The 23,916-nt window shown below is 50.8% G+C and overlaps 1 protein-coding gene and 1 long non-coding RNA gene across 2 annotated transcripts in view; one reads left to right on the top strand and one right to left on the bottom strand.

Annotated features, from left to right (window-relative positions):
• NT5M (5',3'-nucleotidase, mitochondrial) overlaps positions 1-23,916 on the top strand; it is a 217,222-nt gene that overhangs the window by 110,189 nt on the left and 83,117 nt on the right. Inside the window, exon 2 of the mRNA XM_069645732.1 lies at positions 2,937-3,037. Coding sequence (XP_069501833.1) covers positions 2,937-3,037 — 101 coding nt within the window. The remainder of the gene's footprint in view (positions 1-2,936; positions 3,038-23,916) is intronic.
• LOC138567492 (uncharacterized) overlaps positions 1-23,916 on the bottom strand; it is a 141,122-nt gene that overhangs the window by 47,308 nt on the left and 69,898 nt on the right. The gene's annotated exons all lie outside the window — the stretch shown is intronic.

The following is a 23,916-nucleotide window of genomic DNA, read 5'->3' as shown; positions in this document are numbered from 1 at the left end:
ATGGCGGCAAAAGCCTCAACTGACACACCCTTCATGGGTCGGATGACAGAGAAGGTGGGTGGCAGTGATGGAGGTGGCTTGGCCCGAGGGCTAGGGAGGGTGAGGTAGGAGGATAGGAGAAAGTGATCACTCCAGGAGAGAGGAGTGGAGAGAGAGGGACAGAGAGGGGAAGGTCTGAGGAGATTAGAACATCGAGAGTGTGCCCTGCAGAATGAGTCAGGCCAGAGGGGAGAATGGTAAGTGAGAGAGAGTCGCAGAGGTCGCGAAAGAGTCCAGAGGGGGGACAGGAGGCATCCAGGTGGATGTTGAAGTCTTTAAGAAGGAGGAGTTGAGTGGTTGAGGCCAAGAGTGAGGAGGAGAGGTCTGCCCACTCAGAGAGGATGGAAGAAATCTGACCAGGTGGCCGATGGATAGTAGCCACAGTAAGGGAATGGCTAAGGGAGAGAGAGAGCCTGCAGACGAGGCATTCAAAAGAGGAGTAGGTCTGCATAGGAGTGACAGAGGCAGGAATCCAATCAGGGAAGATAAGGGCTACACCCCCACCAGAGCGGTTGGGCCTGGGCGCGGAGAGGATCTTGTAGCCGTCAGGTAGGAGCGTGTCAAAGCAGTTGACAGAGCTGGCCATGAACCATGTCTCAGTGAGACCGAGGACATTGAGGTCAAGTTCTTCAAGAAGGCGGCAAATATCAGAGGAATGGTTGACAGCAGAGCGAGAGTTAAGAGTGGTAATGTGGAGAAGGTTGCCATCCTTGAAGGACTTCCGGGGAGGGGTACAGATCAGAGCCCTGCAGAGGTGTAGAAGGAGCCCGAGAGGGGGCAGAGAGGGAGGGGGAAGGCAAGGTAGCCAAGGAAAGGGAAGGGGGGACAGCTGGAGAAGAAAGGAAGGTGATGAGGTGCGGGAAGCATCTATCAAAGAGGTGAAGGTTGGCCTGAGGGCCTTGGACCAAGACGGTCCCATTAGAGTAAACATTAATGATGACCTTAGAGGAATGGAAGGAGGCCAGGAGGGTGTCCCAATGGGTGCCCCCATCAATGGGAGAAGAGGAGAAAGGAGATAGCACAGAGACCATATGAAGGGTCCATAAATCAGGTGAAGGCACGACAAAGGATGTCGGTGAGAGTTTACTTAGAGGAGGCAAGGGGGTAGATGTCAGTGATAGGGAGGCCTGGGTTGGAGACCAGGATGTCCTTTTTAAACTTCTTCCTACCAGATCAGTGAGGAGAGCAGGATAGTCAATAGAGAAGCAGTTAGAGAAGATAGGAGAGACAGAGAGCACCATAGAGTAGGTGGGAGATGAGGGGGTTGAAGGAGGGGGGGTTAACACTGGAGAGAGTAGGCAGACAAGGCAGAGCACGAGAGCACACTATGAGCAAGGCCAACCACAGGAGGAAGCAGCTATTCCGGACAGGCAGCTCAAATGGAGAAGAAATGCGGTGAGACCCTAAAGGATGACAAGGAGGGAAGTGCCTTTGATCTTTTCAACCCAGATCCGCAAAGCCTCAGTGAAAGAAATCATAAGACCGGGAATGACAGCTGGCTTGTGGTATAAGAGATGTCAACGGTACACGTGGCCCTCCTGCACTGATCGCCAAGACGGGGAGACGTGTCTGCTACTGTGGTATCGTCCTTGACTCCAGAGAATAGAAACACCAATGGGTTCAACACAGCCGGTGAGTCGGAGAGAGAGCTGATAGTAAGCCGGACTGTGTTGAGCCGAAGGTTGCAATCGGCAACATTATATGAACTCAAGGAACTTGTGTGTGTTTGAACTTTTGAGAAAACCCAGTGAAGGACCAGCTGCAGAGTGGTCAGGTGTTGTAGGAAAACAAACGTAAGTGGGTTAACATAACTGTATATAGCCTGACTGGGGGCTGAGACCCAGACTTAGGAAAAGGGAAGAACCTAAAGGGGTCTAAAGAGACTGTTTTGAGACTGTGGCTATGTGAACGCGACAGAGGGACGCCAGGAGAAAGCTAGGGAAGGGAACACCCGCTTTCTGATGAGATTATCAAATCGTGAACTGTATTAGAATGGCTATATAAAGGAGGGATGCCAGGAGCAGGGCTAAGGGAAGTGAGTCCCGCATTGTGAAAAACTAAGTGAACTGTGATTTGCTGGCGAATGTGAACCCAGCTGAGGGATGCCTGCGAATCGGTGTGAAGCATAATATACCCGAGAACATTGTGTCGACAACAGTGAACCCGGCTGAGGGTTGTCCACAGTGAATGATTGTTTAAAAAGACCTTAAGACTCTTGAATAATACAAACTGCCGATAAGTTGAATGAAAGGCCGTAGTGAACCCGATGGAGGGAGACCCACGTTGCACGAAGGATCGGAGCCTGGCAGAGGGGAATCCTAAGGGTGAAGAGTAATCGCCCTGTCAAGATTTATTGAAGGAACTTTTCTTTTGTTTGTTGTTTATGGTCTAGCAGGCCTTTTAAGGCAACAGACTTTGCAGAAATTAGACTTGGCCCCAGAAGGTCCTGGTATCGTTGAAAGGAACTGTAAACCTTGGGCTGGCGAGGTCCAGGAGTGTGCTGTGCTCAAGAGTCCCGCCTTGTCCCGTGCTAAAAACATGGGAAGGGAGACCCTGCCATAGCATCCTGATTTATCATTTGGTGAACACCTCTTTCTTTTCTTGTGAACATTATCCCACACTATTTTGTAAGGTAGTGGTAAGGATTGGCAATAGGTCTTTTAGTATAGGCCCTTTAGATTTGAGTAGACTCCACTTGTACAGTGTTGTTATTATTTGATTTTCGTAGCTTGCTCCCATTTTAGATTAGGCGTTTATCTCACCCATTATACAGTTTAATAAACACACTTGAACTGTGATCACTTGTGTCTGTCTTTACTTTTGCCACCATGAGTTCCTTACCGATAGCTTCCCCAGCACGTTTTCTCTATTAGTGACTGTTAATTCCTTTCTTGCAGGAAAAAGCCATCAGCATCTGGGAGGCCAAGAACTTCTTCCTGGATCTGGACCCAATACCGGGAGCGGTGGAGGCAGTGAAGCACATGGCCAGCTTGGATGAGTGAGTTGCACTTCATCAATCTGACAGTGGTCCGCTCCTCTGTAGGCAGAACCCTAAAGCCTTCCCTTTCCCTGCCCCTAACCATTCACTGCTTTTATATATGTGACGTGCATGCAAATGTTTCTTAGGAAAGCATGCAAAACCTTGCACTGAAAGGGTTAAGCTTACTGTGCACAGGGGAATGAATTTGCTGGTGACCAAGACTTTATGGTGGTCTGGAAAGGCCTTGTTTGAGAAATAACAAATGAATGGCCCTATAATTTAGACCTCTTTTTGTGTGATCTAGCATGAAGTCCTTTATAAGAATGCCCCAAACGTGCCTGCCCACCCAGGGACCCATTTTCATACATGAACAATTTTATTTAGACACCTACCTTTATAGGATAGATCCAGTGTCCAGTCTGCAAAATCACAGCTTGTCCCACAAACTCTGGATTACTGTGAAGTAGTTCTCACTCTAGGGCTTCCAACAAGGCTGGTCCCATTGAGTTAAGGGCAGTCAACATTGTCGTACTCTTACTTCGGGAGAAGATCTGGACTCTAATTTCGGCATCCCTACTTGGCTAAAAAAATTTGATTTTGGGGAATTTACTCTCCCTGTAATTCAGTTATACTATTTTCAAACAGCTTTTCTATTTCTCCTCATAAAATCAAATGTTCTCACTGCACATTAAACCTTTCCTGGTTTTGAAGTTATTAGGTGGAAACTCTCTCTCTCATGTGCTACTGTCTTCGAATAGGGGTGCCATGCAGAGTGTGCCCAGTCACTAAAACATGTGTAATATGTCTTTTGTTTATTTCATTAAATTCATGTGAGGTGCGATTGTCCTCATTCCAGGCTTGTCCTCGTTGAAACCTTCTAATCCAAAAGAGGACAAGAATGACATATTCCCTGCAATGTGTGAAATTTCCCATTAACTATTCTCCCTGGTTGCTGCCTATTAAGCATGTTTGTAAGTGTCCAGGTTCTCAGGGAACACTCATATGTTGGATGCCCCTGCCATCAAAGTATGTATTTATAGTGATTTCGGGCCAGTGGATACATTTAATTGGGTTTTGGCTTCATCATCAAAACAGAAACGGTGCATATTGATGGTGTGTTTCCTCATTGCTTTAGGTTGCCACAATGGATGCTGGCCTGAGTATTCCGCTGCCTGCGCAACCTATTTTTATATTTCAGTTTAAAGATCCTCATTACATATTTGAAATGATACGCCAACCCATAGCCTTAAGATACACAATGATTCAGGGTCTCTTAATGAGCACATATGTTTCAAATGCATATATTGGGGACTGTGCCAAATTGAGGGAATTTGCCCCTTCTCCCTAAGGAGGAGCCCCCCTGTGAGGCTAGGAAGGTGAGCCAGCTCCGCAACACCCTCCCTAGGGATAGAGGCAAGTGGCACCTCGCCAGGAGAGACTCCCCCATAGGGGATTTATGGGCCTCAGCACTAGTTGGGCGGTTGCCCTTAAATGCAGCGGTAACACTATTACTGCCACATTCTTTTTAAAACACACTTTATTGGCATTTCATTATAACAATCCCACAACTTCCCCCACCCTCCCTAGCCCCCACTACCTGTCTCTCCACCGACATGAACTCCCAAATCAGCCAATACAACCAGTTCCCAATCCCCCCCCCCCTCCCCAGCTTCCCAGTAACTCTGTTGCTTCCTTTTGCCTCCATTAATCATAGCACAGCAGGCTTCCATGTCCATTGTTCGTTGAGGGCTGGGCCCCATTACCTTTCATTCACATCACCGAACTCCCTCCTCCCTCTTTTCTCCCTCACATTCCCCTTCCTTTGTCTGTCACCTCATGGTGGGTGTAAATCATTGTCTTTCGCCAAGTCATTTAACAGTTGGGACCAGTGGAGTGTCACCACTTCCCGGTCCTCTCCCATCACCCCATTCTGCAGCACCGTTAGCTCTGCCAATCCCCACCTCCGTACATCCTTTCGCCATAAATTAATCAACAGGCCCTGGGCGATTTCCACGCCATTGCCATTCGGCGCTTAGCCAATATGAGCAGAAATCGGCCCATTCTATTCCGTACCTTATTAGGCTTCACCCCCGGGAGTTTCCCCCACAGGCAGGTCTCCGGGCATCGCTCCAGGGTAGTTCCCAATATCTCATTCAATCCTTTAAGCACCTCGTCCCAATATTCCATTATCACAGCACAATCCCACACCGTATGCCAAAACCCTGCCCCTTCCGAGCCACATCGAGGACATTCCCCCATCCAATCCCCCGCCATCGCCTTAAGTGCCAGAGGGGTGACGTATACCCTATGCAGGATATTAAATTGGACCAGCTGGAAGCAGGCATTCCGCGAAGACATCCGAACTAAATACCAAACCTGCCCCCATTCTTCCTCTGATATAGACCGCCCCATATCCATTTCCCACGTTCCTTAACCTTCAGCTCTCCTTCTCCTCGTCCCTCCCCCAGAGCCCTGTGTATACGTGAAATACGCGCCTTACCCCCGTTTGGTCAAGTAGCACTCGGAGAACTGGACATGGCTCCGGCTCTTCAGGAATTCCTTCCCACAACTCTGCCATTCTGCGAACCACCGCTCCATACGCCAAAAAGACCCCCGACGGCAAGTCGAACTTATCACACCAATCCTTACAAGTAAGAAGCCTCCCACCCTAAAAAAAGGTCCCCCACCTTCTCACATCCCTTCTCCCTTAACATCCGTACCCCCACCCTCCCAATCGCTTGGCGAAGCTTCAGGTCAGCCCCCCAAGGGAGGGCACCTTCATACCAGCCCCTCACCCCTTTGCCGCCTACATACTTCCTCCATGTCTCCCTTACCGCCTCGAAAACCACTGATGTCCCCACAGTTCCCAACGGATGCCACAGGAGCTCCACTCCCCTACGATCTCTCTGCCAGGACCCTACCAATACCTGCAGAAGCTCTGCCCCCGGCTGATCCCATACCAACACTGACTGCAGCTGAGCCGCCACAAAGTAGTTTTCATAATTCAGGAGACCCAACCCTCCCCCCCTCTCTAGTTATTTGCAACGTGCGCAGGGACACCCTTCTCCTTCCTACTCCCCACAGCAATTCCCCAATCTTGACATCCAGCATTTTAAAGAACACTTTCTTCGCCACATACGGTATATTCACAAAAAAGTAAAGCAAACGTGGAAGGACCACCATCTTACATAACGCTACCCTCCCCATCAATGACAGGGGCAATGCCTGCCAAAACGGAATGGAGTCACCTATTCTGGATAATGCCGTCCCCGTGTTATGCACAAATGTGTCCACCACTTCATGGAAAACCTGTACCCCTAAGTATCGAAAAGACTCCGTCTCCCATCTAATCCCCAATTCTGGCAGTTCCTCCAACGGGCACTCCCGTAACCCCCCCAACGGGAACAAGACCGACTTCCCTGTGTTTATACGGAACCCTGACATGCACCTAAAGTTCCGTAATAATTCTAAGAGGTCTGGAAGATATGTTTTAGGGTCCCGTACATACAACAACAAGTCGTCCGCATAAAGGGACACGATATGTGTCTGCCCTCCCAACTCGATACCAGCTTCTGCCATTTCCTGCAGTAGGAACGCTGCCAGAGGCTCCAAAGCCAATGCAAACAAGATTGGAGAGGCCGCACACCCCTGCCTTGTCCCCCTACCCAACTCCCACGTCTCCGACACCCAATTGTTTGTCCTCACCATTGCTAGCGGTTTAGTGTAGAGCAAAGCCACCCACCTACAAATGTGCTCCCCAAACCCGAATTCCCGCAACACCCGAAACAGCCACTTCCATTCCAAGGAATCAAAAGCCTTCATAGCATCAAATGACGCAATCGCCATGTCCTGCTTTCGGAGCTTCACCTGGTCCATCACATGATGCAGCCGGGAGATGTTGCCCGACGTGCTCCTGCCCCCCACGAACCCGCATTGATCGGGGTGTATCAAACCCGGCGGCACCTTCGCCAGTCTAGTGGCTAAAATCTTCCCCAGGATTTTCCCATCTACATTCAGCAACGAAATGGGTCGATATGGCGCACAATCCCTCGGATCCTTCCCTTCTTTTAGGAGCAATATTATAGTCGTCTCTCTCATCGATTCCGGGAGGCACCCCACCTGGAATGCCTCCTCGTACACCTTTTGAAGCTGCGGAATCAGGAGGTCTGCAAACTCTGCATAGAACTCCACCGGGAGTCTGTCGCTACCCGGCGCTGTACCCCTCCTCATAGCACTAATCACCCAGCGGATGTCCTCCTCTCCTATCGGGGCCTCTAGCTCTTCTCGACAATCCTCCCCCAGTCTCGGCAGCCGCACCACCTCCATCAGGTCTTCCACCTCCATATCAACATACCCCCCCGAGTCGCATACAATCCCTTATAGTACGCTACAAAGGCATTGTTAATCTCTTTCTGAGTTCCAACTAGCTCCCCCGTACTAGATCGAAGCTGGGTTATTACTCGAGTCGGACTTTGCCTGCTAATTAGCCAAGCCAGGAGCTTACCTGCCTTATCCCCCGCCCCATGGAGTCTAGCATCCCGCTTGCTATTATCAAAGTGGGTAAGTTCCAACATGGTCTTCTGATGGAGTTCCAACGCCTGCGCAAGAGCTTCCCCCATCTCTACACCTCTCGCTACCTCTCTATCCAGTTCCGCAACCCGGGCCTCTGTCTGCCGCAACGTCTCTAAGAGCCGCTTCCGCATCCCTACTGTCATGGCCACACATTCCCCTCTCACAGTCGCCTCGAAGGCCTCCCCTGGATTCTACCGTGCCTTCATTCAGCTGAAAATATGAGAAGATCTTCTCTCTAACCTCCGCTACGAACGCCCCATCCCGCAGCACCTCCCTCTGCATCCGCCATAACCGCCGCTGGGGACCCACACTGGGCCCACATAAGGTTGTCACCAAGGGGGAATGGTCCGATAGGGTGCGCCCAAGATACATCGTCTCTCCAAAATAATGACAATACTCTCTCCCCGTTACCAAATAATCTAAGCGCGAGTACGAGCCGTGCACACTCGAATGGTAAGAGTATCCTCTCTCCTCCCCATGTTTCTCCCACCACACCTCCACCAGGTCCAACTCCCCCATTACCTTCCGAAGCGAACCCGCCATATGCTTCTTAGATCCCCCCTAGTTCCCCATCCATCCAACCGCTCATCCAAATGACAATTAGTCTCCCCCCCACACTATCATTTCCCATCTATAAGCCCCCATCATACGCAACACCGAAGGGAAGTACTCTTTATCGTCCACATTTGGCGCATACAAATTAACCAATCATACCAACCTGTTTTCCCACAAACAGTGCACGAGAACCGTCCTACCCTCCCCATCCTTCACCACCTGCTCCACCTTCAATGGCACCCCCCTTGCCACCCAGATCAAAACACCCCTCGCTTGGGTTGAGTATGTCATACCAATAATCTGTCCTCCCCACAACTTCTCCAGTCTCCCCAACAACTCCGCGTTTGCATGTGTCTCCTGCAACAGGGCTACCTGTATTCCTTGCCTTTTCAAGAATTCCCCCACCCTTTTCCTCTTCTGATAATGCCCCAGTCCTCGGATATTCCATGTCCCAATTCTCAAATCCCCTAACTTACCCATCCAGTACGTTGAAGCTTCCTCTCACCTTGGTCCTTCTCCCACTCAACCCCCCCTAACCCCCTCCTCCACCTCTCTCTCTGCCTTCCCACACCTCTCAGCCCTGCTGTGCTAAACCGCCCCCCTACTCCTAACCAACTTTCCCCCTCCCGCACCAGACCCCAACTTGGTGCCACCACCCCATATCCCCCCTCCCTTCCCTGACCCTCCCGCCTGCCCCTCAATCCCTCCTACCCCCTGAACCCTGCATAACTTCCTCCCTTCTCTTGGGGTTAGTGGTCAGTACTTTCGCTTTAATTAAGGGTGTCACCACCCGCCCCATGCAGCTCCACCAGCGTGTTCCTCCCTTTCCTACCCAGGGCCTCCTTACTGTTAAAAGGAAAATGTCTGCTGGGGTCTCCACCACTGACGCTTCATTGGGCGTTACCCACACCTTTCAACCTCCTGATACACCCCTCTCTTAGGACTCCCCATCCGCGACTCCCCTTGATGGTGCCCCGCATCCAACCAGTCCCACACCTCTTTCGGACACGTAAAGAACCACGACTTTCCCCCTGACAACATTTCAACTTAACCGGGAAAAACATAATATATTTCAAATTGAGATCCCTTAGCCGGCTTTGTACTGCATCAAAGGATCTTCTCTGTCGCTGCACCTCAAGCGTGAAGTCTGGGAAGATCCTCAACTTCGCGCCCCCAATCTCATAGTAGCCCCGTCTACGAGCATCCTGCAGAATAGCATCCCGGTCCCGGAAGTTCATAATTCTAGCCACCATGACTCTCGGCGGCGCACCTGGTGGCGGGGGCCTCCCCGGAACCTTATGCACCCTTTCCACAGTGAAAAAATTAGACAGGCCTTTAATCCCCAGGACTTTCAGCATCAAATTCTCCACGAAAGGTTCAGCGCTAGGCCCCTCCCCTCTCTCCGGAACGCCGACCAGGCGGATATTACCCCGCCTGGAGCGTCCCTCGGCATCTTCTGCTCTAACTTCCAGCATTCGGTTAGCCCCCACCAAGCCCGCCACCTGCTTCTTCAACTTCTGGACCTCATCCTCCACCATGCTGACCCTTTGCTCCACTTATGTTACCCTCTGAGGCACCTTACGGAGGTCCGCCCTCACCAAGGAGACATCCACTCCCACCTCCTTGATGCTTTCCTGGAGGGTATCCCTTGAAACTTGTATCGCCTCCATTAGCGCATCTAAGGTCACTGCACTTCTGTCCTCCCCTGGGGGCCTCTCTTGTCGATCTGAGTCCTCCTGCCTCTGCGCATTGTCCTTAGCCTCTGTATACCTTTCCATCCGCTGCTGGCTCTTGCCCATTGTAATACAACTGCTCTTATTCCACCCCCAGGCGTGAGGTCCGTAATTTGTCCACAGCTGGCCACAGCCCGCCCTCTCAAGTCTATAATCCCTTAACTCTCCTATGCCTCTCCGCAGGCCCTTCCTTCCACGCAGCAGGCGTTTCAGTAATTCACCCCCTGCCTCAATCCTCAGGGGGTCACTTCCCACTTCTGTGCAGGCAATGAATTATCCCGGGTCTCTGCCGTGATCCCCGCCCGCCCGAAGCACAGGAGAAGACCGGCAGACCCCAAAAGCCCTCCAACAAGGGAATTCCAAGATATACGCCCCCTGCCTTCCACCCACCTCAAAGGCGCTCCTCAGCTGGTCCAGTGGGGGGGCCCCCTCTTCACCTTGCCCCCCCACTGACACAGAAAAAGTCTGGGCCAAGCACCACACAAAGCCCTCAGCCACCTCCGGGAGGGCCGACGCCCACAGGGGGCTCACAACGCTTCTCCTGTGCAGGACACAGCTCTCCCTATCTCTGCTCCAGGCTCCGCTGCCTCAACTCTCTCACCGCAGCTCCCAGCACACTTTCCAGCAGAGACTCACCGCTGGGTCACACTTGGCCGTTGCTCTGTGCGCCTCCGTACCAGGCTGATCACAAGTCCCTCCAGCGGAGCGGCTGACTCGCGCTTGGTCGCTGCACCAAGCCGCTCCTCACCGGGCTGATCCCGGGTCTTCCCAGCGGGTCGCTGCTCCAAAAACCAGGCAATTTAGCGCGACCGTCGCCCGCAAGGCAGCGCTCTGTCCAGCTCTCCTGCCAGACCTGTTTCCACGCCCGCTGCAGCCCCCGCACTAACTGGAGTCTCAGCGCGGGTCACACCGACCTCCTCCTCCCCGCTCGCTGCGCCACAGGGATCTTCTGAGTGTTCCTTCCCGCCGAGCCGCAAGCACTCGGCGAACACCGGGGAGCAGCTCTTCCTTCCACCACCTTCCAAGGGCACCGCACAGTCCCGCTCTCCCGCTCAGGCTGCCCCCACAACCGCCGCCGCTCCTTCTTCCCCTGGGGCAGCAGCGTATGTCCGACAGTCCTCCTTCCCCTTCACTACACCATTGGAGCCATCTTGAGTGCCCCTTACCGCCGAGCCACCAGGATTTACGGTGAGCGCCGAGGGAAAGACGCTTCTCTCCGCCGCCTTCCGAAGACACCGTCCACTGCTCCTGCACTTCAGGCGTCGTCCCCAGTCATCTATATATCCACCATGGGAGGTTATACTCAGGATTTAGGCCGGATTTCAGCAGCTGCACGGGATCTACGGAGATTCACCTGCACATCAGTTGGCAGTTAGCCACGCCCCCCTTACTGCCACATTTAATGGCTGGCCGTATTATGGGTTGGGCGGAAAGTTTGGAGTTTTACCCCCAGCTTTTTGCTGGACGTAAAAATCCTGCTTTCTGCCCTTTTTGGGCACTATTAGCGCAGTGCTAATAGCGCCATTAAACCCCCATTTGGTCCAATGCACCCAATGAGGAATGGGCAATGACCACCCATCACTATTCGTGATCCGGCGCTAGTGGTAACTCTATTTGCGCTGGCGGTACTCCGGCGCTATTATCGCTGGTATACCGCCAGACTCATAATGAGGCCCAAGGACTCCCGTTCCTGTGAGGAACTCCCTTCACCAGTAAACATGATGGCATACATGGGTCTGTCAAACCCTGCCAGCTATCAGGACTGGGCTGAAGAAGAAAATAACCGAGAACATTTCCAAAGAAAAAGAACCTGGGCCTCATTAAAAGTCCGGCGGTAGCTATGCCGGTAAAACTGGCAGGCTGCCGCTGGACTTGTGAAGTTTTCCGGGGCCTGGCTTCGCGGAAACACCCGGGTATTACAGCCCCAGCGGTCCGTGAAGTCAGGCGCCGGAAAATGTTAGTTCACATTCCCATTTGAGTCTGATAGGACTCAATGGGAATGGGGAACACGGAGGCACCAGCACCGTTATTAGCGGTGCCGATGCTTACATGTAGGTCTCCTTACCGTGGCCGCTGTGCCCGGCAGGGTTCCACCTGCCGGGCACAGCATCTCTGCAAGCAGACCTGTAGTGTGCCGGTCCGGTAACAACGGTCCTGCTAGGCTTACCGGCACCGTTGTTACGGGACCGGCACACTTATAATGAGGCCCACTGTCTCTTTAAGAAAAAGGGACCAATCCACTGAGACGAGCGGATAGAAAGAGGAACACTCATCAGGTACGAGGCGAAAAGACAGATTAGAAGTGAGAGAGGAAGGCATCTCCAAGCAGGAGAGGCCCCCTGGTAATGTGAACCTGGGAAGAGGCAGAGCCGCAGGAGGACATGGAGCCCGCAAAATCCAAATCTGCTGCAAAGCAGCAGAGAGAATGCTGAGAAGCCAGCGTAACCAAGAGCTTGAGAAGGGACGAGCCGAATGGGGCTCGAGAAGAGGTGGAAGCGTGACCGCGAGAGAATCGTGATGGGCAGCTGGCTCACGCAAATGCACTGATACCGCCACAGGGAAACTGCAAAAAACGGAGCGGTTCCCTGTTAAAACTCTAAATAACATAGAGGAGGAGGGACGAGTGTATGGGGGCACGTAAGATCCCTGAAGATCCCCAAAGATGTTTCCTGTTGCGATCTAAGGGAACAGGGACAGGTGAGGCACTTGTCTCAGTTCTAATGAAAAAACCTGAAGATAAATGTATTGAATTTGAACTGTGATTCGGCAAGGAGAGCAATATCACTCTCTGAAGATGAATTGAATGAAAGTGAATATTCTTGTTGAATTTGAACTGTGACAGTCTGAGAAAGAGGACAATATTTATACCTGAAGGGGAGGTGAATGGAAATGTGATGTCCTTGTTAAAACTGAACTGTACAAATACAAGAAAAGGAATAACGATCCCGAAAAAAGGGAGGTGAAGGAGAGTGAGAAAAGATTAACGTCAATATTAATGAACTTACATTTTCTGAATAAAGGACAGAAAGATACAGAGGTAGAGAACGAGGGAATAATAAAGTGAATAATTCTTTGTCCTGGAAAGAAAGAAAGATGAGAGCTGTGTCCGAAGCAGAAGAGTGGGACCTAAGAAAGAAAGAGTATGAAGACCTGAAGACCAAAGCAGTCTTTAGGATAAATCTATCCGTACCAAATAAAATCACATCTAAAGTGAAGAATACATATAGAACCGTGAAGAAAGAATGTAATGAACTGTTAAAAAGAGTTACCAAGATCTATAGAAAAAGCACATATTGAGAAGACTAGCGCTGAAAGTACTGAGCAGGAGAAGGGAGTCGTTCTCATGCCCCTTTATTTTGCTTGTAGTATTGATAGGGTCAGATAGTATTCGTTTTTGGATGGTGGACAGATTATTTTTGGACATTGGAAAAGATGACTGATGAGCACCTTAATTATTCCTATTGTAGTTACACCTTATTATTTAATAAACCTTGTTGAAAAATGTCTTTAAAGAGTCTTTGTCTTTCTACTGACCCGTCACAGGACCCACTACTGCACTTACCCTAGCTCCTGCTGGGAACCCCCCGAATTAATCATGCTAATGGTTGAAGACTCCAAACAGTGAGTTCTACAGGAAACACGAGGGAGCAGTATTACTTTTTATTTTAAATGCATTTCAGGAAGTAGACAATTGTAATGTTTGGGAAAAGTTTTAATTGGCCCCCCATTGAACATGGGGAGTGACATGACATGTATGAGGTACCCATATGCAATCATTTTGCTCCATATTCAATTGAAAATAGAGCAATAGAGCCTGTTAAAACATAGCTAAACCAAACCAACTAAACCTACAGTCAAAGAAGCACACAGAGACCAGGTCAATTGAGGAAATAAGTTTGTAAATGCTTACAGATTCGGGAGACCAACAGTTAAAAATCCTGCTATGTACTTGGGTTATGCTTCCATTGCCTACACAGTCACCCAATCCCCCTTTCAGCTTTTTCCAGTACTGTTGAGATCATGCACTGTTCCATTCTCGCCACTGTATATCAGCCGTGCAACCGTACAGATAAGCAGCATACCATCAAGCAAGCTAGTACAACACAAAATAAATTGGACATATAGATGCCCCCAAAAGAAAAGATACACAAAGGAGCCTGCCTGCTGCTTACACTCACACAGCTTAGGGGATAAGTTCGATCAGTGGTACCAGCAGAGCAGTGTGTGACAAACCTGAGGGTATATCGTCCCTTTTCCTGACTAGGGAACTCACCTCATATGGCAAAAAAGTATGTTGTTTTGAAGCTCTCACCGCTTCTCCTCCTTTAAGACCACTTAAACCAACACACTTGTATAAAGTTCAACCATTCACATGTATCTATAAAATTGCAATGAGAAAGAACTATGGAAATCCCATAGTGAATAATGATAAATTGACTGAGACGAGGCCACATAAGGATACCGTTCTAGTTCTTTGTCAAGAACAGAATACAGTTGGAGAATAAGAAGGGAAGAAGGACAGTACAGAGGCAGCAGTGGTCATGGACAGAGACGGAGAAGCAGTTGTAGTAGAGTGAGGTATAAGCAGTGGAAGAGATGGGACAAAGTGAAGGTTCCAGAGGGAAACGAAAATTCCCAATGCCGGCTTGTGGGGGAAGGACACGGAAGAACCTTACATTATTAAGCACCGCAGATGGCGCTGGTGAGCCCGAGTCTGGGCCACGGGCTGCGACCCGAACGGGAGGATGGAGGAGCTAAGGAGACATCTGCTTCCTTGACTGGTGCCGTCGCAGAGCAGAGTGGCGAGTCCAGTGAGGAGCGGCTCCTAGCGACATTGGGATCAGCGGTATGCTACGACCCAAATACAGGTACCTGGTGGGGGAGAGAGGGCTCCGGGAATCCAGGAAAAGTGTTGAAAAGAGATGTGGACTGGCATATAAAGCCCCAGGAAACATCACACATACTAGACCACCAAAGACTGCACTCAAAAGAACTGGTGATTGGGAAAAGAGTAAAAAGCTAAATCTAAGAAAATAAAACAAAATATACACAGACCTAAGTTGGACACAAGTGCTTCCGGAAAAACACTACTCTTCCTCGTCCCAGTGTGTTGGGAAAACATGGAAAATTCTTGACAGGTTACTGAACCAAGTATACGGGTCTAATGCTCATCCTGCCACCCTCCCGCACTGCCTCCGGGCCACCCCTTGCACTGGGGTCTGTATCTGTACCCATACAGCCCCCCCTTTTTCTTGCTGCACTTATCAGACCTACCCTGTCTGCTGCTTTAAACCTAGCACTTGCAAATTGCTGGCTGCATTACCACTGTTTGTTGCCGTTATTATTTATTTATTGTTATTTATCTGTTTCTCCTCTGCTTCGCACTTTCCACCTCTCCCCCCTTCCATGCACTTTTCCCCTCCTCCCTCTCCAATGCACTTGCGCGTTCTCAATGTCACTGGGCCTAGTAAGATTGCTGTTTTGTTCTCCCCTGTTCCCCTCCCTTGCCTTGTCGAGCTCTGAAACACTTGTGTACGAGCGCGATAGAAATAAAATATCAATCAATCAATCAATTAATGGGCCGGAGAGTAAACCAAGGATGTGAGTCGGGCTGGAGAAGGATATCCAAGCTGTCTCCTTCCACCACTGTACCTGGTAGCCTGGTTGGCTCAACAGGGTCTGCGATACCAGCCCTTCATCCGAAAGAGGAGAGACATTCTGGGGAACTATAAAGAATATCAAAGGGCAAGAAAGCAACCCCTTCGAGTTTTGTGGAACTTTATGTTGAAGCGCCTTGTTTTCTTAAGCCTTTATTTTTGAACTGTACAGCAAGGCTGCAGGTGGCCATCCAAGATACATTTGTCTTTTCCACGTTATATTGAGTTTAGTTTGGGAGGCATAGTTTAGGATTTGGACACAGGACAGTATATGTTACTTTGGACATTCTGACACAGACCGCTCAATTAGTTAGTTTTGTTGAGGTCGGGAAACCCCTTCATAGGGCTAGGGATAGTTAGGATTTCTCCCCAAAAACCCTTTTGGCTAATCATAAAAGACAATCAACACACCATGTTTTGTGTCAGAGTCTTACTCGTACACCCTCACAAGTGCCAGAGGAAAGAGCTCCAATAATATAAGTGTCTGATCTGGAGAGGAACTTTAAAGTAAAAATATGTCTTTTCATTTGTATGTATTACTAGTTGTTAGAAAAAGATATTAGTTTTAGAGTTATAATCTAAAATGTACTTGCCTAAATTAAACAAAAGTGATGGCTGGAAGGTTTAGAATGAATCTTAAGCACTGGCATTGCTCTGGGAAACCCTCCAGACCATCGTTTTTCGCCTGCCAAGCCATTACAGAAGAGGAAAGGCCATATGCAAATCAGGCTTGGTCCCACCCCAAAAGGGGCAGTCCAGCCCGAACTGCTAGGTCACATCCCTTCTGCACGAGACCACAAGCATCCCCAAACATGTTTCGGCCTTGTTGGGCCTCATCAGTGAGGAGTAGCTTGGGTCTCTAGGCCCAGCAGGCACGGGACCCACGTCTGGGCATACCCGTCCCACTCGGGGTGACAAAGAAAAAACAAAATGGTGATGGCTGGAAGGTTTAGAATGAATCTTAAGCACTGGCATTGCTCTGGGCAACCCTCCAGACCATCGTTCTTCGCCTGCCAAGCCATTACAGAAGGGGAAAGACCATATGCAAATCAGGCTTGGTCCCACCCCAAAAGGGGCAGTCCAGTATGAAGTGCTAGGTCACATCCCTTCTGCACGAGACCACAAGCATCCCCAAACATGTTTCAGCCTTGTTGGGCCTCATCAGTGAGGAGTAGCTTGGGTCTCTAGGCCCAGCAGACACGGGACCCACGTCTGGGCATACCCGTCCCACTCGAGGTGATAAAGCAAAAACAAAGAGGTGATGGCTGGAAGGTTTAGAATGAATCTTAACCACTGGCATTGCTCTGAGCAACCCTCCAGACCATCATTCTTTGCCTGCCAAGCCATTACAGAAGGGGAAAGACCATATGCAAATCAGGCTTGGTCCCACCCCAAAAGGGGCAGTCCAGCCCGAACTGCTAGGTCACATCCCTTCTGCACGAGACCACAAGCATCCCCAAACATGTTTCGGCCTTGTTGGGCCTCATCAGTGAGGAGTGGCTTGGGTCTCTAGGCCCAGCAGGCACGAGACCCACGTCTGGGCATACCCGTCCCACTCGGGGTGACAAAGCAAAAACAAAATGGTGATGGCTGGAAGGTTTAGAATGAATCTTAACCACTGGCATTGCTCTGGGCAACCCTGCAGACCATCGTTCTTCGCCTGCCAAGCCATTACAGAAGGGGAAAGACCATATGCAAATCAGACTTGGTCCCACCCCAAAAGGGGCAGTCCAGCCCGAACTGCTAGGTCACATCCCTTCTGCACGAGACCACAAGCATCCCCAATATTCCCTGTCGTCAGGCTGGGAATCCTCGGTAAAGAAAAAATCAGTTTCAGTTTAGTTTCTGAACTGTCTTTCTACTAATAACCAATCACTGGTCTCTGGGTCATACTGCCCCCAGCCAATGACTGCCCTCTACCTAAGCCCCTCCTCTGGCAGCCATCTTCAGATTTTTACAGCACGTTCAGGTGTTGGGAGTCCTCGTGCTGTAGCTCTCAAGCTTTTACTGCGTATTGCGTTTTTTCGAAGAGTTTACTCTTATCTTTCTGTCAATTCGAGCCTCAAGCTCCACTGATTCTTCTTCTGATCAACGGGGGCCAGTTTTGGAATTTTCTACGCCCCTCAAGGGCGGAATTTCATCGAATTAGACTTCTTGGAGGATTCCGGAAGACCTTTGAGGCCTACCCTGTCGGACATGGCCCAGGACAAAGGAGATTCGACTCGCTGACTGGCTGGAGGCGAAGAGCCCAGCAACAGGTGAGAAGAAGAGGTCCAAGCGGTCTTCCAAGACCTTTGAGGGCGCTCTGGCGACGTGGGCCCAACAAAAGGCAAAGCGCCGCGGGCACCGGGAGCACCGTTGGTTCGGGCTCCTCGGCTGCCAGGCAGGGCACGATGTCACCGACGCCAACACTCTGGCTTGGGGAAAAGGAAGTCGGAGAACCCGGGTAAGCTTCGGGAGAAGTCCCGGTCGATCCAGATGGAGCTAGCCAAGGGGGCGGGGGGGCGAGGCGGTGACCCTCCCCCCTAAGGTGAAGGCCTCAGATGCGCCCAAGGTCCTGAAGGCCCTGATTCACCCAGCGAAGGCCTTGATTGAAGGAGTTGTGGCGGCCCTTGCGAAGCCTGTGGAGGCTACCCTAGTGGAGACGACTTCCGGGCCTACAGTTTCCCTGCCACCCCGGAGGGAATCATCTTTCCAGCCTATCGAGAAGACCCCTGTGAAACCCCGGGACGAGAAAGAGGGGGCGCACGGTAACCCTAACGGACACAGATACCACCTCCGAGGATGAGCTGGCTGGCGTCAAAGCTATCTTGGACAAGAAGTTTGAGGCCTACGGGAGGGATCCCGAGGAGGCACACGTAGAGAGCAACGGTGGAGCTGCGGGCTGTGGAGGAAACGGAGGACCCCGGCCCCAGCCGTAACTCCCGTTGCAACCGATGCCTACACCACAGGACAATTCAGGAGCAATCTTGATGGCTTTGCAGACCCTGTGTACGGAGATCAGGACAAGGTTGCCCTTTCCCCCAGCAGACCATCTGGCCCGCTCCTCATCGCAGGAAGACTACAGAGGCCGCAACAAGACCGGAGGACATCGTCATTGTGCCAAGGAGGCTAAGGTGGCATTGCCTCTGCGAAACAAGATTGAACCGGCCGTGACGTCGGGACCCCACCCGAGCACCCCGGTGGGAGTCAGGCTGGCGAATTTTGTCTAGATGCCCTGGCCCACAGGACACTATGAAGTTTCAAAGAAAGTGTCCCCATTTACCACCTGTAGCCAGGAAGTAAAACCACGTGCCACAGCTGCTTCTGGAGGTACGAGCAATGCTAAAAAAGGGCATGATAGAACTTGTCCCGAAGAGGTTCCGGGGCTACGGAGTATACTCACGGTACTTCCTCGTCCGAAAGAAGACCGGCGGCTGGCGGCCCATCCTAGACCTTCGCCGCCTCAACAAATACATCAAGTCCCAGAAGTTCCGGATGGTCACTCTTCAGCACGTGCTGGGACAACTGAGGATGCCTACTTCCACATCCCCATACACAAAGGGCATCGAAAGTTCCTACGATTCGTGGTCCAAGGGCGGCACTACCAGTTCAAGGCCCTGCCCTTCGGGTTGAAGTCGGCACCAGTGGTTTTCACCAAGAGCCTGGCACCGGTGGCGGCGCGGCTGCACCTGCAGGGGATCCACGTATACCTACCTGGACGATTGGCTCATCCGAGCAAAGTCAAGAGAACTCGCCGCCGATCACACAGCGAAGACCGTCCGCCTGCTCACGAATCTGGGATTCTCGATCAACCTCGCAAAGTCCCACATGGTACCGTCGCAGGACGCCCTGTTTCTGGGAGCCAGACTCGACACAGTGGCACGGTTGGCTTCATCTTCGGAGGAGAGGACGAAGGCCATCCTGGGCAAGGTGCCCCGGCTGTTGACCATGGAAGTGGCCAGGGTGAGGTCCATCAAGTCCCTGTTCGGCATGATGTTATCGTGCATCTACCTCATGCGTCTATGCAGGTTGCGGATGCGGCTACTGCAGGAGTTCCACAACGCCCGTTGGATGCAAGCGGCGGGCAGCTTCGAAGACAAGATCTTCCTCAACGAGACTTTCCGTCAAGCGATCTGGTGGTGGGGCACCCGCGTGCACCTCGCGGCAGGCATGGACTTCCAGACCCCAGCGCATCAGGAAACGGTGACGACGGACGCCTCCCTGGAGGGATGGGGAGCGCACACCGGAGATCGCCACGCAAGAGGCCTTTGGCTCCCGGAGGAGAAGTCCCTGCACATCAACGTCCTAGAGCTCCGAGCCGTGTTCTGGGCCCTCAGATCCTTCCTTCCATCCCTCAGGGGCAAAGTGATAAGGGTCTTCACCGACAACACCACCACGATGTGGAAGCAGGGGGTCACCAGATCCCCTGCCCTATCCAAGGAAGCGCAGGATCTGTGGAACTGGGCCGTTGCCCAAGGGATGTTCCTGGCAGGAATAAAGAACACCATCGCCGACTCACTCAGCAGGGAGCTGCACTCTTGCCACGAGTGGGAGCTTCGGCAGGATCAGGTGGATCTCCTATTCTGACGGCGAGGCAATCAACTGATCGACCAATTTGCGACAGTGATGAACACCAAGTGCCGGAGGTTTGCCAGCAGGTTTCCCCAGCCAGGGAGCATGGGCGAGGCATTCTCATTCCCCTGGGACGGCCTGTTCCTGTATGCGTTCCGACCGTTGCCGTTACTGCTATGACTCATCAGTCAACTCAGATGGTCCCGGTGCAGGATGATCCTCGTCGCACTGGTGTGGCTGAAGCAGATTTGGTTCCCGGACCTTCTAGACATGTCAGCGTCCCCCTCCAGTCAAACTCGCAACGGACGCGGATCTTCTCACCAGGGAAGGAGGCACCATCCTACATCACAACCCAGGATCGCTGATTCTGCAGGCCTGGCTCCTGCAGCACTAGAGTTCGGAGGGTACGATATTCCAGCTGACTGCAAGGAGGTGCTTGCAAAAGGCAAGGTGTCCTCGACTCTTAAGTGCGATGGACATAAGTGGAGGAGGTTCTCTGCCTGGTGCCGTGCACAGAAGATCAACCCTCTGCGGATAACGGCCCCTCAAGTGCTGCCGTACTTACTGTCACTGGCCAAGGTGGGGCTGGCTCATGCCGCCATCAAAATCCATCTGGCGGCGATCTTCCGCTACACCAGAACTCTGGGTCGGTCGTTGATGTGTTCTTATCACCTGGTGAAGGAGTTCATGAAAGGACTGTTCCGCTCGTTCCCGCCGGTGAAGGCTCCGGCCCCGGCGTGGGAGCTCAACGTGGTGCTGACCAGGCTCATGGGTTTGCCATTCTGCCACTGCATTCGGCACCGTTGAAGTTCCTATCGTGGAAGACAGCATTTCTGGTGGCCATCACCTCCGCACGACGAGTGGGAGCGATCCTGGCCCTCTCCTGTAATCCTCCATATCTGACATTTGGCTAGACGAGGATAGTGCTGAGGATGCACCTCCCTTTTTGCCCAAGGTGCCATTGGATTTCCATCTCAACGAACCCCTGGTGTTGCTTGTTTTCTTCCCGTCGCCTTCGTCGCTGGCTGAGAGGACTTTGCACTCACTGGATGTGGCTAGAGCGCTGAAGTTCTACGTGGACCGCACAAAGAGTTTTCGGAAGACTTCACAGCTGTTTGTAAACTTTGGCCCTGTGAACCAAGGGAAGGCCCTCTCAAAGGCTTCCATTTCCAGATGGCTCTCCGGCTGCATCATGCACTGTCACCGGTTGGCAAACCGACCGTTGCCCGGCCGTCCGAGAGACCATTCAACCAGAGCGATCGCTGCTACTATGGCGTTCCTGTCTGGTGTGCCCCTGCTGGACACCTGCAGGGCTGCTATGTGGAGGTCGACACACACCTTCACGAGATTCTACTGCATCGACCGGGATTCCAGGGAGGAGTCCAGAGTCGACCAGGCAGTGCTGCGCAACCTGTACGCCTGAAGGTGAGCCTGGTGAGGAGGTAAGAGATGCTTAATGTTGAGTTGTTGAAATGGTTAATGTTGAGCCTTGCCACCTCCCGTGGTTGTGCACGTGTGTACTGCTATGTATTCTTATATTCATGAGCATGTGAATCCATGCCCATGCTGGAGAAGGAACAAGTTACTTACCTGTAACTCTTGCTCTCCAGCATAGGTCTGGCATGGATTCACATGCGAACCCTCCCTCCTACCCCTCTGCGGCTCTTCTCTTGGTCCTGCTGCCACTTTATGTGCTACCAAATCTGAAGGTGGCTGCCAGAGGAGGGTCTTAGGTAGAGGGCAGTTATTGGCTGGGGGCAGTATGACCCAGAGACCAGTGATTGGTTATTAGTAGAAAGACAGTTCAGAAATGAAACTGATTTTTTCTTTACCGAGGATTCCCAGCCTGACGACAGGGAATATTCATGAGCATGTGAATCCATGCCAGACCCATGGTGGAGAGCAACAGTTACAGGTAAGTAACGTGTTCCTTTTCCATGAAGCAAAATAATAGAGATTGCCCAAACCTGTTAGTGAAGAAAAGTCTTAATTCTATTAAAGAAATTGAGGCGATCATTATGCTTCTCATTTTCTTATGTTCTGTTCAAGCAGCAACATTTTTAAAGAACCCAATATCTCAACAGTAACTACCTTTCCCAGAGTCCTGCAGCAAATGGCAGTCAAAACCAAAACTAAGTCACATGACAGACATGCTCTGGGCATTGCTTTATGTAGATCTTTTTTGTTGAATCCTCTGTGCTTGAGTTGCTCCACTTTATTCTCCACATGGGTCAAGGATTCCTTGATCCATGTGAATATAAATGTAATGCAGAGAACGATCCAAAGCGATAACTCTCTCAAAAAGATTTACACAAAGCAATAAAGTACAAGACTCTAACTAAGAAAAACAACAGAAAAATTAAGATGTATTACAGCATATGGTTTAGATGAAAACAAGACATGGACAATTCTTAGTAAACACTGGGATATACTGAAGTTAGGCCAAGACATATACACATACCTAGATAAGGAACCAGCATTAGCATACCGAAAATCACCAACTATCAAAATCCAGATGAGTCCAAGCTTTCTTCAACCAATAAAGGAACCAAAAGATCTGCGAACAATGTGGAACCTTAAACCAATCAAGGGCCACCAAAAATGTGGCATTTGCAAAATATGTTCTCAAATGATGAACGGTAAAGAAAATATCCTGTTAACAAATGGGAAAGCCAAGAAAATACTGCAATTTATTAACTGTAACACAAGATTTGTAATCTATGGCATACAATGCACCTGTAACAAATTCTACATAGGAAGCATCATACGTCCACTGAAGTTAAGGATAATGGAGCACTTCAGAGCTATTAAGAACAAAGATTTCAAATAACTGATGGCAAATCACTTCCATGCAGAACACAACAATTAATCATTAGAAACAATTAAGTTTCTAGGACTAGAAAGAGTGGACTTACCAACCAGAGGTAGAGACAGAGAACTTATTATGATTTTAGATCTTGAAACCAAAATTGCAGAAGTCCACTAACCTGATCAGATGGCAGTGACTTGCAGAGTTTGAAGATTTCCCTGAAAATCTTACCGCCCTCTGTCCGGAGAAGACCAGGAAGAGAGGGGGCAACACTCCCAGGGAAACCCTATGGGGTAGAAAACCCTCAGCTGGAAACGCGGGTGGAGATTCCGCAACCTGTGGGTCTACGGATCTTGTATTGGAAATCTATACAGGTCTCTGGAATCGGTGGTCCAAATGGCTTGGATGTCTGTCAGTGTGAGAGTCCCTCGGACAGGTTCCAACCGTGTAAGTGAGATGGATAGGTAAGTGAAAACCGACTCAGTGAAGGAAAGGGAGTTCTCAAAGGGGTTCCAACCACCTAGGTTGCAATGAAGGATCTCAGTAGTATCGAGGATGGCGGGTGCTGTTCCCGTTCTATAAGGAAGAGAGACACTGGTAAGTGAAGTAATGGGAACCCTAGTCTGAGAGAATGTTATGCAGAGTCTAACACCTATGTGAGCTGCTATTAGATGGCTGCCAACGGAAAATGTGACAGGGGAGATACGAGGCTGCAGATTGAATGACTCAGAACGCAGCGATTTGTCTCAAAGACACTGCAGGCAAGAAGAGTTGGTTAGGAATGATTTGTGTCAGAGCTGTCTCAGGATCTTGGGATCAGAGAGTAAGCGTTCCCTACCTTTGATGTCGGTGTAAGAATGGCTCGGAAAGTGGCGATTCAGGAGCCGTGAAAGAACTTCGGTGTTGGCGAGCAAAGGAACCCCCGGCTCAGAGAAAGGAAGCGCTAACAGGGGAGGCGTCCCCAGAAACGTGCCTGAAAAGTCCCGGGCAGAGTGTTGAGCAAGCAGGGACTCGGGA

Source organism: Ambystoma mexicanum, chromosome 2p, assembly GCF_040938575.1.
Source record: "Ambystoma mexicanum isolate Mex_15411 chromosome 2p, UKY_AmexF1_1, whole genome shotgun sequence".
Lineage (NCBI taxonomy): Eukaryota > Metazoa > Chordata > Amphibia > Caudata > Ambystomatidae > Ambystoma > Ambystoma mexicanum.
Note: the sequence above shows the minus strand (reverse complement) of the source record. Positions and strands in the feature narration are given on the sequence as shown.